General features: G+C 41.5%; 1 protein-coding gene across 1 annotated transcript in view; it reads left to right on the forward strand.

Annotated features, from left to right (window-relative positions):
* The window catches only part of LOC130118211 (CUB and sushi domain-containing protein 3-like), a 473,370-nt gene that overhangs the window by 328,726 nt on the left and 130,862 nt on the right, over positions 1 to 13,782 (forward strand). The window contains 3 exon segments of the mRNA XM_056286604.1: positions 3,572 to 3,696; positions 3,897 to 3,993; positions 9,939 to 10,043. Of these exon segments, the coding sequence (XP_056142579.1) occupies positions 3,572 to 3,696; positions 3,897 to 3,993; positions 9,939 to 10,043 (327 nt within the window).

Genomic DNA, 13,782 nt, shown 5'->3' on the forward strand with positions numbered 1-13,782 from the left:
ACAGCTAGTATGGGTTAAATGCAGAGAAATAATTTCCCCATGCACTGGCTTGTGCATCCCCAGTGGCTGGATTGTATGTTGAATGTTTGCTAACAACAGAGTTTTTATAATGCACTGTAGATAGAGCCTTGGTTTATTAGTCTTGAGTTTGCAGACTGTTTATAGATAAGGCATTCACACAGAAAATGGCCCATCAAGACACTATACTCTATAATCAAGGTGGTTTGGCGGTTGAGTCTTAGCTATGTACAAATAATGGTACAAGAATGACTCAATAGGGTCTGATCTCCAAAGTTGAGCCACATCATATTATTTATTGTATACCCACTTTGTAGCTACAGGTGTCCCTTAACTAACGTCACCTTGATATGAAATTTTCACAGCAGCTCCCAAGGTTTCAATGACATTGACCTCCTCCAGCTTTTCATTTAAAGAGCCGAATTTGAAATGATAATGCAAGTCATTTAATTCAGTCATGGTTTCGAAGTTAATCGATTTTCATGTTGAAAACACCACATGCAAAATGCGTCGGTTTGAGATGGCTGCTGTGGCGGTGATTATATAAAAGCATGATTACTCCGCTGTGTGATTGCTGCAAGGTAAATAGGGCTAATTTTCTCTCATGCTTTGCCTGGGACGAAAGGAATGAAGAAGTCATTTTGGCATGATTCTTCAAGTATGTGTGGGAGGGTTAATATCACCTGTAAAATATTGATGAGTTTGAAATTGCAGCAGACTTACTTGAATAATGTGAATTTTTTTTATTTGCTGCACTTTCTATTTATTTTTTTTATTTTTTTGCTAAGAATCATCATTTTTTTCCCCTTTCACGCCCCCCTCTTCTCAGTGCCATCACTTTGAAATATTGTCATGCTTTGTCCATTAAGACAAATCCTCCAGTATCTGATGGATATCGGAAACTAGCGATTGTCATATATAAAGGCTAAATCCTTGTCCTTGATAAATGGCATCCAGTTCTGTGACGTAAGGGCACAATGTCCTCCGTGTGCTGAACATTGCAGTGACTTCCTCTTATTTGAGTGACAGTCTCGTCGATGGTCCCTCAGGAGAGCTTTTACAATACAATAGCTAGGTAACCTTGAGCATAAACACCTGATTAACCAAATCCACAGCTAGAGGTACATGGAATTAGGTTGTCCATTGTTCCTCAAATCGGTGGGTTATATCCACAGAACGAGCAGAGGACATTTGTCTTTCTGTGGTGAGAAGGTTTGAAACTCAGTGGGCTGACAGTTTCAGCATAGACTTCTCCATCACTTTTCTATTCTGAATATCCATCCATTATCCAAGCCGCTTATCCCAATCGGGGTCAAGGGATGCTGGAGCCTGTGGAGAAATATCCCAGCAGTCATAGGGCTGCAGGCGGGGAGAAACCCTGGACAGGCTGCCAGTGCATCACAGGGCTATTCTATTCTGAATATCTGAAATAAAAATGATGATAAGCAGAGTGGCTTCATAGATGTTTGACATATCTGACTGGTGATAACATAACAGTGGGTTGATAGTGGCGTGATGATTAAAAATGAAATACATTTTGATATTCCGACAATTCTCTCCAAAGTGTTAGAGATATTCCTTTATCCTGTCTCTAACAGGCCAATAAACCATTGCTTATTGCAATAATGAGCCAGCTATATGGCTATATTTCAGTGGTTTAAGAAAATGTATTTTGTTCTGTCCTTTGTCTTGTTTAACACTAATGGATTTCTGTCTGCGAGGCTGTACCATTCATTACAGTCCATTATAGACAGCACCCAGTGCCAGACGTGCACATAGCATCGCTGGCTTGTTTGATCAGTACCCATATGAATAGGTGAAAGGAAAGTGAGACTCTGTTAGGAGCGTTTTTCTACCCTATTGGAGCCACAGATGACTCTGTATTACATGGCCCTCTCTACAATGTACTGAATAAAATTTTGTACTTGCGACGGGAAAGTATGGAACAAAGAAAAGTTTCAGGTCTGTATTTTACTGAGCTTCTCAGGGGGAAGACAGCTAATTATATATTAAAAAATATTACTTCTGCAATATAGAGGTAAGACAGAAAACTAGCCAAGGGATTCCAGCTCAGCGTTCAGTGGAAACCTTAGAGGCTTGGTAAATCTGTTCATCATGGCACTGATGGGAACAAGTTTTGCTTAATTAAGAAAATCACATTATTTGTGAGATGAAATATGTGATTTGTAAGGACTATGACTGATGAGACTGAATTACTGAGCACGTCAGTTTCAACAGTTTCCCTCTTGTAAGTAATGAGAAGAGTGTTCTTTGTGTTGTCACACACACACACACGCACACACACAATTTACAGCTCCAGTAAGAATAAGATGACAAAAAAAGAGAAAGCACTTCGCTCTAAGCACATTTTTGCTTCTATTAGTAATAGCCACCATAACGTGGAGTACATTATGGTCCACAGTACTAGTTTCAGTGAGGTTTTACATGTTAATGGCCCTTATACAGTATTGGTCATCTGGTTTCTAGCTTTGAGAGGGGGAGATGTTCTTGTTTAGTTTTCCAAGACTTGAGCTTTATTAGCATTGTGTGTACATCATATGTGGTGCACACACAACCCAGTTCCTGTTTTTTTCAAGACTTTTGATTAAATTCATTTCATAACAGAGGACTGTGCTCCATGCTGTGCAGCTAATGCCTTGGGGGAGGCATGGTCTACAAATTGAGTTTGATGAGGGAGGCACAGACTGTACAAAATACGTTTAAATCCCCCTTGAGGTGTAACAGTGTTCCAAATAGGAGTGAAGGGATGGTACAGTCTTTGCGACAATACTCCACCAAATAGGTCAATTTTTTTGTTTTGTTTTGTTTTTTTTTTTTTTTTGTCTTTGCAACAGATTAGTGTAGACTATGTCTTGAGCCAAAGTAATTTCGAATTTGGGATTTCAGTGTTGAGCACTCATACAGTAAGTAGGCTGTTGCCAGATTCAATCTATCCCTGTCTGGAAATCCAAATGCATGACATTATAACCTAATTAGCATATTTTCATATTAGCTTTCGCTTGGGCAACGAGGCATTGATGTGGTAGAAGTGTGCTGCATCAACTGTTCTAGACAGGCATGCATGATTGATAAATCTATCTCTAGCTTTTAAAGTATACAGTTTGCAAGCCCCATGCCTTCCTCCTATCAACAGCCCCCTCTACACATACACACACATACACACACATATGCAAACACACATCCTTCATTTTGTTGCTTAAAAAAATAGCCTGAATACACATTCTTATTAACCTCAACGACTACTTTAGGTGAAAGGTTCATCTTGAACTACTGTAAATTTGCTTCCCCAAGGCCAGTTTATGCAGAGAATTAGAAATGGGAACAACTCAACTTTGAGAGGCTTGAATCTCTTTGTTCCCTGCTGCGGCCCGTGCCCACTCCTCTCTGTGCTAACATGTGTAGACTTCACAAAGCCCACTCTTAACTCAGTCACGTGGCTACTGTTCCTTTTTTCCTCTTCTTCTTCTTCTTCTTCTTCTTCTTCCTCTCGCTCTCCCTCTCGCTCTCTCTCTCTCGCTCTCTCACTCTCTAGTTCCCTGCGGTGGTGTGCTAACTGAACGCAGGGGTACCATCCTCTCTCCTGGATACCCAGAGCCTTATGCCAACTATCTGAACTGTGCCTGGAAGATCTCAGTTCCCGAAGGAGCCGGAATCCAAGTGAGGGGGCCTTCTCTCTGAGACCTTAGTAGTATTTTATTAGAAGACAATTTGAAACCAAATCAGCCCCACAATCCTTTTAATCAGGCCTGTCTAAAATAATGACATGGTCATTTTTGTACCGTGTTTGTAGATTTAGCTTTTCAGTGATATTCATGTTCTGTTTTCTTCAGTCATATTGAAGTATTTTTCCCTTAAAGATTCAAGTTGTAACCTTTGCCACGGAACACAACTGGGATTCGTTGGATTTCTTCGACGGCGTTGATGGCAATGCTCCAAGACTCGGCAGCTACTCAGGTATGGCTGAATTTTGGTTGTCAGCTCCTGTTTCAGTCAAACATCTACGTTTGATTGAAATTCAGACAAACACAAAGGCCATGTGTCTGAGTAGCAGGCAGAGGTGGTGGTGATGGAGCCGATGACATTTGGCATCTCCTTTGAGAGTCCTGTTGCAAAACCTGTTAAACTCCTAGGTAAAAAGGTTAAAAATGCCTCCCTTGTCTGCACACTCTACTACATCCTGCAGTGGCACTCTTCATATTATATGCCTTATTTGGCTGGGAATTTAATTTTTTTTCAGAAAATTAAGAAAAGATTAAATTGAAAAAAGATACAATAAATAATTTGAAAAGGAATGTGAAGGAGAATTGCCTAAAAACTCTCCAAGGGCTTGAAAAGTGGCATTCTCCAGGCAGCATACTACAAGAAATAATTACAGCAATGCGGTATGCACAATTTGTATGTATAAATCAATAATTCCAGACATAGCAAGAGACAGAGACACAATTAAGCACAGCACCTTGACAACAATGCATCCCATAAACACCCATGTTACAGCAGTCAGTCATAGTCACAAGACACACACAAGCATGTCAAGAACACTCATTCATGATACATGCAAGTATACACAAACACTATCATTAACAGACTAAGAACATACACTCATATGATATAGCTTAGAGTTTTCATGAGACAAGAAAGAAAAAGGAGAAAATAAACATAAATAATATATTTAAGAAAAACAAGCGATATTGATAATAGACCTTCAGACTTGAATGACAAAGGAAAATCTTGGTTGGATCCAGCTTATATAGGCAGACCATATGGGAAATATTGGTTGGTTAGGAGAAGTGATTTCAGGGCTCTTTTAAACTGCTGTGAAGAAAATTTAAAAAAAATAAATAAAAATACAAAGGCATATTTTGGAAACTCAGTAGAATATACTAAACAGATTGGGAAGTATGTGCATTGGGGGGGGGTCTAAGGAGAGAAGATCTACGTGTGGAGTAAGTATGAAATTGATAATTGTATGCAACTATGTCATGAAAAAGGGGGGAGGGTTCTTTTAAAGGAACTATGAACAAATAAACCAATCTGGAAATGGTTGACTTGATAAAACACTGAGAACACCTAATTGAAGAAATAGAGGCTGAGAAGAATGTCTTCGACGAACACAAGTTATTCTTAGTGCTTGTTTCTGAAGACAATATATGGGCTCAAGTTTGGTCTGATGAGTACTAGCCCAAGTTATATTACAATAATTGATATACGGATAAACCATTGAATAATGTAGCATAGTGACTACCTCAGTGTTGATCAAGTGATGGATTTTGCCTCGTATATCAATACTATTAGCCATTTTTGGGTTTATGGCCCTGATATGAGGTTTCCAAGATAAGAATTCACTAAGCAGAGTGCCAAGGAATCGTGTAGAAAACACATTAGTTATGGGGATGTTGTGAGTTGTGTTTGGATGGAGTTTAATGAAACTTGTGCCACTTGGTAACCCACAGACGTAAGTAGTTCTGGTGTAGTTTAATGACTTTCAGTCCTGTATATCGGCTATCACTTTTTGTGGGAGATGATGTAGAAATATTAAAATGGTCGATATCTCCCTTTGGAAGGAAATTCTTCAAAAACTGTGATAGCAATGCAGCATAGCTGTCACTTGCAGTGCAGGGCTGTACCATGGTGTGAAATGGTTAGTTGTGTTTAAATGGCTTGCAATCAATTTTTTCCAGGGGGCACCTTCGATTATATGTAAGAGTCTCCATGGAAATTGCTTAAGGCATGGGACTGGAATACAGAACATCTCAACTTCAGTGGCCCCACACATACTGAATATTATGCACCAGGAATGCCAGCAAATTAGGATTGTAATTCTGTGGTGCATGGTCATGCTAATGAGTTTGATCTTCTTTTGGAGTACTTTGGAGATGCACACTACTGCCAGAATCAGCTTGCGTAGAATGACTTGGCACTAAGCGTCGTCCATTTAGCAGGGTTTTCGTGAAAGCATATGGCTACTGCCAAGAACTGCAGTGTCCAGAATGTTGGGCAGTTTAATGAGTAAACAGTCTTAAAAATTACTTTTATTCAGTGTATATTTGTTTTTTGAAATGTTACCTGACTGTGTACACATCTTGTTAACACTATTGATGTATCCTTGATTTTCTTGTGCAAAGAAACTACTATAAGGCTATTAACTTACATATCTTCACAAATCTGGACATCTTTAGGCTATTTCTTGATTCTGAGTCTTTGAAAGTGAGGACTACCTCGCCAAGAAAGTGATTTTGTTGTAATAGATTTTCAAAGGCAGAGCATTTTGGACTTTGCAATCTCAGCATCATATCAGGTTTAATCTACAGACCTAGCTGATTTGTCACAGATGCCTTGTTGCCTCAAGTGGAAATTTTCTTGTTTGTTTGTTTGTTTGTTTTGTGCTGCTGTTTTATAAATGTGAGCCATTTGACTTTTGAAACTATTCATAGACCACCCCTTTTGAAAAGCACATACTTTTCCACATCTAAAAACCATCAAGTGTAATTTTGTCTCGGTATTATCTAATATTCATATTAAAGCAACAACCCTGAAAATGTACATGAAAACAGTAACCTTTTTGACACTTTATAGTGCTGGCGTATTTGAGACAATTCCTACTCTACAAATATCCAAATTATGAACGCTTTCGTAGTGGCTCATTTTAAATGGGAGGATCCTTTTTTTTTTTTTTGAGGTTTATATATCATTCTCTTGTTTCCCAGTAGTATTCCCTATGTCCCAAGTTTTGGTCGAAGTAAATATGTTGTAGCATAAAAATGCTATTTTTCAAAAAACATTTTTCCTATGTGACCTGACGTGGGTTTCTGCACTTTCTTTTAACACTTTCGTCACTCTCCATGCTTACACTGTCAGCGAACTGTGTGTATGTGTGTGTGTGTGTGTGTGTGGGGGGGGGGGGGGGTCGTACATCAGCGCTAACCCACGTCTCTGCTTTTTGCTAATGGCTGAGTGGGCGTTTCCATTTGAACAACCCAGAAAAGAATGCTGATAGTATTGCCTTGTACTGGTTAATTTCAGGTGGGTCATGCCCAGGAAAATGAGCAAGAATGGCTTTGCATGCTTGGGCCGTTGTATTCAATGGAGACAAATTTTAGCTGTCCAGAGTTTTGTGTGAACCAGTGTGGCTTGCAGTGCACTGCACCATTCAGAGATGAAAATCTAAGTCTAAACCTAAACTTTTGTCCTCTCAACCTCCTCTTTCCATGTGTAGCCAATATCTTAAAAGTAGACAGTCCAAGTTACTGTGGTTTGAAACTGTTTTTGTAGTCAGAAGCTATTACCAAAATGAAAGAGAAGCTGTGTATGGATTTCCTGAGTTATACAATACCAGAGCAGCATATTGAGACCACAGTAGAAAGGCATGCAGACTAAAATGTCAGCTTTTGGTTTATTTGTAAAGATAAAGAGGAATGATTGTAGTAGATGAGATCTGATTGTACTATGTAGCATTTAGCTACAGGTGGGCTAGCATAACTTGTTAACAAGTTAACCAAAGTCACTTTCACTTAGCGACATCCACTGTGCTGGAATGAAAAGCTTCTCAAAGGTAAATGGTAAATCTTACAAAGCATTGGCTGCATTGATTCGAATCAATCAACGAACAAGAATTCTTGTACTGTTATGTGAATGTTAAGACAGCTGCTGGTAGGGTTGCCAACTCCTTGAAATGGAAAAAAGGAACAGGGGACAGGGACAGGGGTTGGATGGACAGGGCAGCACGGGCTTAACAAATATAATGTGCCTTACACTATACACACACATACACACACACACACATATATACAGATATATATATATACATTATTTATATACATTATTTATATATTTTTTATATGATAAGGCACGATTCCTTATTTTAAGGAATGGTTGGCAACCCTAGCTGCTGGAGAGTTTAAAGGGGTCAAGGGTTTGTGTCTAACAAGCAGATATGGCAGATCCATATTTTAGAAGACCTTTTTACCATAGCTAAAACCCAGGTTCAGTCCTGTCTTTTTGTGTGGCAATGGTGACCCCAATAGACCTCCAAAGCCTGACGCACATTTCCTGACCACATAAGGTCCAGGTCCAAATCCAAATCCAAGCCTCTTTCAGTCCTATGTAAAAATGCATAGAGGTGTAAAAATAATTACTTTTAGATATGTTCATCACTAATGTTGACTCTTGATATTTTTGAGGATTGCTCTCTTATGCATTTCTGGACTGGTTGAGGTGGATTTTGATTGAAGCTCTATCAAGCAACTGTTAGCCTAACATAAGCTGTATTTGCTCCTTATGTCTACCCGTGGTGGGTGCATAACATGACCAGTTGTCGCAAGTCAGGAAACATTTTTAGCAAAATTCTCAAAAATTCACTAACATGTTGACCTATGTAATTATTTCGTAAAATGTAATTTGTAGTTATATTACTCAATATAAATTTTAAGGTAAAATTATTGGCAAACAGGATCCAAAAACCATATTCATGTATTTTTTTGCCTATTTTTGTTATAGACAAAAAAAAATCAATTCACATGTAGCCTGAGAGCTTTGTAATTATCGAAAGTCAGTTTTATTTGTATAGCCCAATATCGCAAATTACAAATTTGCCTCAGGGGACTTTACAGCAACACAACATCCTGTCCTTAGACCTTTGCATTGGATAAGGAACAACTCACCAAAAAACTTTAACAGGGAGGAAAAAAATAGGAAGAAACCTCAGGGAAAGCAACAGAGGAGGGATCTCTCTCCCAAGATGGACAGACAGGCAATGGATATTGTGTTTACAGAATAAAACACAATTTACGGAATACAACATTGAAAGAAGATTACAGAATTATAATGGAAGATATATGAAAAATATGATGAGGATGCCAAGCAGTGCCCAGATGCCACTGGAAGAGCCTAGGACCCGAGCCACGCAACCACCATCACCATGTAGACCTGACAGGAGAGCAGACTACACATCCACACAGGGGAGACTCACGTCACACCATTCATGTAGACAGGAGCAGAGACAAGAAAAGACATTAGTCACACATCTTAGTGAGAGAAGGATATAACATTGAAACAGGATAACAAAATTATATGGATTTATAAGATAAAGAGTGTTATGAGGAGGATGCCAAGCTGTGTCCAGGTGGCAACCACCATCACCATTGAAACCTGGGAGGAGGACGGATGTGCACACGGGGAAGACTCGCATCACACCATTTACATATACAGGGAGAGGACAGGAAGACATCATTCAGAGAGAGAAAGACGTGAGAGAGAACAGTTGCCATAATCTGTACTCTATATCTCATCGGCAGAACAGTGCTTGGTAAATTAATTGAGACAGAAGCTGACCATGCAGGCAGACTGTGAAGTACTCAATTTAAAGACAACTAAATGTAGGTTAAGGCAAAAAGATGAGTTTTAAGTTTGGATTTAAAGGACTCATCAGACTCTGATTGTCTGACGGCAACAGGCAGGTTATTCCACAAGAACGGGGCCCGATAGGAAAAGACCCTGCCACCAGCTGACTCCTCTTTAACTTCGGGTACACACAGGAGCCCTGTATTTTGAGAGCAGAGAGCTTGAGATGTAACGTACAGTTTAAGGAGCTCTGAAGAATAATGATAACATTTCAGAGGTTCATAGTACTGGTGTCACTGGTGGTTTCCTTTCGAATTGCTCTCTTGTATTTGGAATGGACAAACGTCACTGTAATTACAAAGAGTCTCCAGGATTTTATCTTGAAGAACATATGATTCATTTTCAAATTAAGTTTTGCCTGTTATTCTCTGTCCACATCAGTCAGGGTAGTGCCCTAGCACGCCATTGTGGACAAAACACCCATGAATGTTAGTCTGTGGGTAAATTAGTGGACTGCACCTTTCTGTTGTGTAACGTTGTGCATGTTTGGTTTATGATTGCAGGTACGACCATTCCTCAACTGCTGAACAGCACCTCCAATAACCTGTATCTGACATTCCAGTCTGACATCAGTGTCTCAGCTGCCGGCTTCCATCTGGAGTACACAGGTATGAGGAGAGAGAAAGACGGCCTGTCTGTCTACGTTGTTGTCTGTCTCTCTGTGATCTTGCTACCCACAGTTAGATTTCAGTGAGTCCACACACATACTGGAAGAATGAAACAGCTTCTCTGGCTGACGGGATAAGAAAGAGAATAAATGGAAATGAAAACAAGAAAGAATCGTAGAGACAGAGATTGAGTGAATAAATGTTTGTGAATAAATGCACTCATGACTGAACTCAATTCTCTTACTATCTTCTAATTTTCTTAGTCTCACTCAGTAATGGCTGTTTTCTTATTTGTAATCAGGCTGTTCTTAGCCCCCCCCCCCCCCACACACACACACACCAACGCATGGGCTTGAAGTTACTAGAGTTTTGTTTTGTTTTTTTTTTAACATCGATTTTCCCCCTTTTTCTCCCCAATTGTACCTGGCCAATCACACCACTCTTCCGAGCTGTCCCGGTCACTGCTCAACCTCCTCTGCCGATCCCAAGAGCGCTGCAGACTACCACATGCCTCCTCCGATTCACGTGGAGTCGCCAGCCGCTTCTTTTCACCTGTGTGAGGAGTTTCGCCAGGGGGAAGTAGCACGTGAGAGGATCACGCTATTCCCTCTAGTTCCCCCTCCCCCCTGAACAGGCACCCTGACCGACCAGAGGAGGCGCTAGTGCAGTGACCAGGACACATACCCACATCCGGCTTCCCACCCACAGACACGGACATGGCCAATTTTGTCTGTAGGGACACCCGACCAAGCAGTAGGTAACATGGGGATTTGAACTGGCATTCTCCATGTTGGTAAGCAACAGAATAGACTGCTGTGCTACCTGGACACCCTGAAGTTACTAGATTTCTATAAAGCATCCAAGCTGATTTATCAGTGACAGCCCTTCTACTGTTATTTACATCGCTCTGATTTTAATTACTATTTTCTAATAATGTCAGGATGATAAGAATCCACCTTTCTTTCTTTCTCACCTCCTGGGCAGCACTCCTCAAAGGACTTGTCTTCTACCAATACTTCTTCCCCCCCCTTCTCCTTAACTGTATCCGGCAAATTACCCCACTCTTCCGAGCCATCCTGGCCACTGCTCTGCCCCCTCTGCTGATCCAGGGAGGGCTGCAGACTACCACATGTCTCCTCCAATACATGTGGAGTCACCAGCCGCTTCTTTTCACCTGACAGTGAGAAGTTTCACCAGGGGGATGTAGCGCGTGGGAGCATCACGCTATTCCCCCCAGTTCCCCCTACCCCCTCAACAGGCGCCCAACCGACCAGAGGAGGCACGAGTGCAGCGTCCAGGACACATACCCACATCCAGTTTCCCACTTGCAGACACAGCCAATTGTGTCTGTAGGGATGCCCGACCAAGCCGGAGGTAACATGGGGATTCGAACCGGCGAACCCTGTGTTGGTAGGCAACAGAATAGACCACGACGCTACCCAGACGCCCCCCTCTTTTTCCTTCGGTCCATTTCTCTCTTGGCCTTACTTCCACACACATCTCTCTGAGTCTTACTTTGCCTGTCAACGTTCTCCAACACCTTAAATCTGCAACTGTCACTATTTTCTGCCCTCAGTAAATGTAGTGAAAAATAAAATACACCAGCAGGGAAATACCAGCCAGAGAAAAGTTTGTTTCCGTTATTTGATGCTAAAACTGTGGGCCTTTACCAGCAACCAATGCTTGAAATGCTGATCAGTTGGTCGGAGCAAGTGTCTCGTTGTGACTTCCATAAAATGAAATACTCTTCGGTAGTTACTCTGAACCAGTGGTTGAGTTCATTTCTTAATCAAAAATCCAGTCGGACTATTGGCAGAAACTGGGAAACGTCACCCTATGGTCAGTCAAATTATGTTGTCTCTCATTTGTGTTGGTCTGTGAACAGGATCCCGCTGTTGAGATCCGTTTCTCAGTCATGTATCTCGCAGTTGGCTCTTCCTTTCTGGAGCACCCTCTTTGTTTTGAACTTCTCTGTAATTTTTTTTATCACTAGGCTTGCTTCTCTCCAAACACCACCCCTACCCCACCCCGCACCCCCACCGACTCTACCTTCAGCAGTCGCCTTTGCTGCCATGTCTGGCAGTGGGCTCCTCCCTCGCTGTCTGTCTTGCAGTTTGTCTTTGCTTTAGTTTCTCTCCTCACTGCCTGTGAAATCCAGCCTTCTTTCCGCTTGCCCTGTTCCTGCTTCATTTGTGAGAAGGAAAATGCCCGCTGCATGTCTGTGCTCTCTACCTTTTGGTGTGTGTTTGATTTTTTTTTTTTTTCTATTGTATGTCCCTTTGGAAAGAAGCAGTAGAGTTTTTTTTTGAAGAACAGCTTCATTTTGCATAAGCATAGCCTCTTGTTTAAAGATGAACATTCACTTTTGAAGAGAGGAGGGAGAGATGTAGCGGTGTTTTGGAAAAACAGGTGATTGTAGGATATACAGCGCTGAAGCAATATATCTCCAAGTGTGACTATCTCAGCAGTGTGCTGTAAATTGTTTCGACAAGCATTTTGGAAGGATTGCATAGCAATATCATCATCTCACCAGTGGTCTCATTTGCTTATGTTGGTCATATAGAGGCGTCATAATTAAACGGAGTGATAAAACACTGTGAAACACTCCTCATAGCTTCTTTTAGATCTATATTTTTAACCATCCTCACCACCACATTAGTTTTTGTCAGCATGTCTCAAGTACCATTGTGCCTCCCTTAATTCAGGTTGCTAGTTGGATGTTTCTTTGTGTCTAGGGGGCGCAATAATATGTTAAGATATACCTTCTAAAGAAATAAATAAAATGACAAGCGTAAAAGTTTAACTGGTATTCTTATGAGGTCCTTTGGGGCCCTAGGCACCTGGGGGTCCTAGGCGGTTGCCTACCTTTGCCTAATGGTTAAGTCCCTCCCGGGGTCCTAGTGTGTCCTTGAACACTTCCTGAGAGTTTCATCCCACTTAAAATTTACTCTCAGTCTGGGTAGTATGGCGGTCTATTCCGTTGCCTACCAACACAGGGATCGCCTGTTCGAATCCCTGTTACCTCCGGCTTGGTCGGGCGTCCCTACAGACACAATTGGCCATGTCTACGGGTGGGAAGCCGGATGTGGGTATGTGTCCTGGTCACTGAACTAGCACCTCCTCTGGTCGGTTGAGGGCGCATGTTTGGGGGAGAGAGAGAACTGGGGGGAATAGCGTGATCCTCCCACGTCCTATGTCCCCCTAGCGAAACTCCTTACTGTCAGGTGAAAAGAAGTGGGTGGTGACTCCACATGTTTTGGAGGAGGCATGGAGTAGACTGCAGCCCTCCCCCGATCATCAGAGGGGTGGAGCAGCAACTGGGACAGCTCGGAGAGTGGGGTAATTGGTCAAATACAATTGGGGAGAAAAAAAGGGGGGGCGGTATCTCTGTAAATTAGTTATAGTAATGTATTTGTTAAAACAGAATGAGTTCAGGTTTTTGTTTGAGTTTACTAGACTGGGCGCAGCACATTGTCGGCTTTGGAGCATCACCACCTGGGGCAATCGTTCTCAAAATTGCTTGAAGGGCCCTTGGCTGGGGGCAAAAAAGCCACATTTGGGATCCTGATTCAAGAAACTATCTGTGCATCAGCCAAGGCTAAACTAGGATTTCTACAGCGGTTCTGGGATATGAATTGGCGATACTTGGGTTACTGGTTCACTAGGTTACAGCAGTGTGCTCTTTAATGTCCCATAGCGTCATGTCTTATAATACAGTCTTACACTATGGTGTGTTGGA

This window comes from Lampris incognitus, chromosome 9, assembly GCF_029633865.1.
Source record: "Lampris incognitus isolate fLamInc1 chromosome 9, fLamInc1.hap2, whole genome shotgun sequence".
NCBI classification, from domain to species: domain Eukaryota; kingdom Metazoa; phylum Chordata; class Actinopteri; order Lampriformes; family Lampridae; genus Lampris; species Lampris incognitus.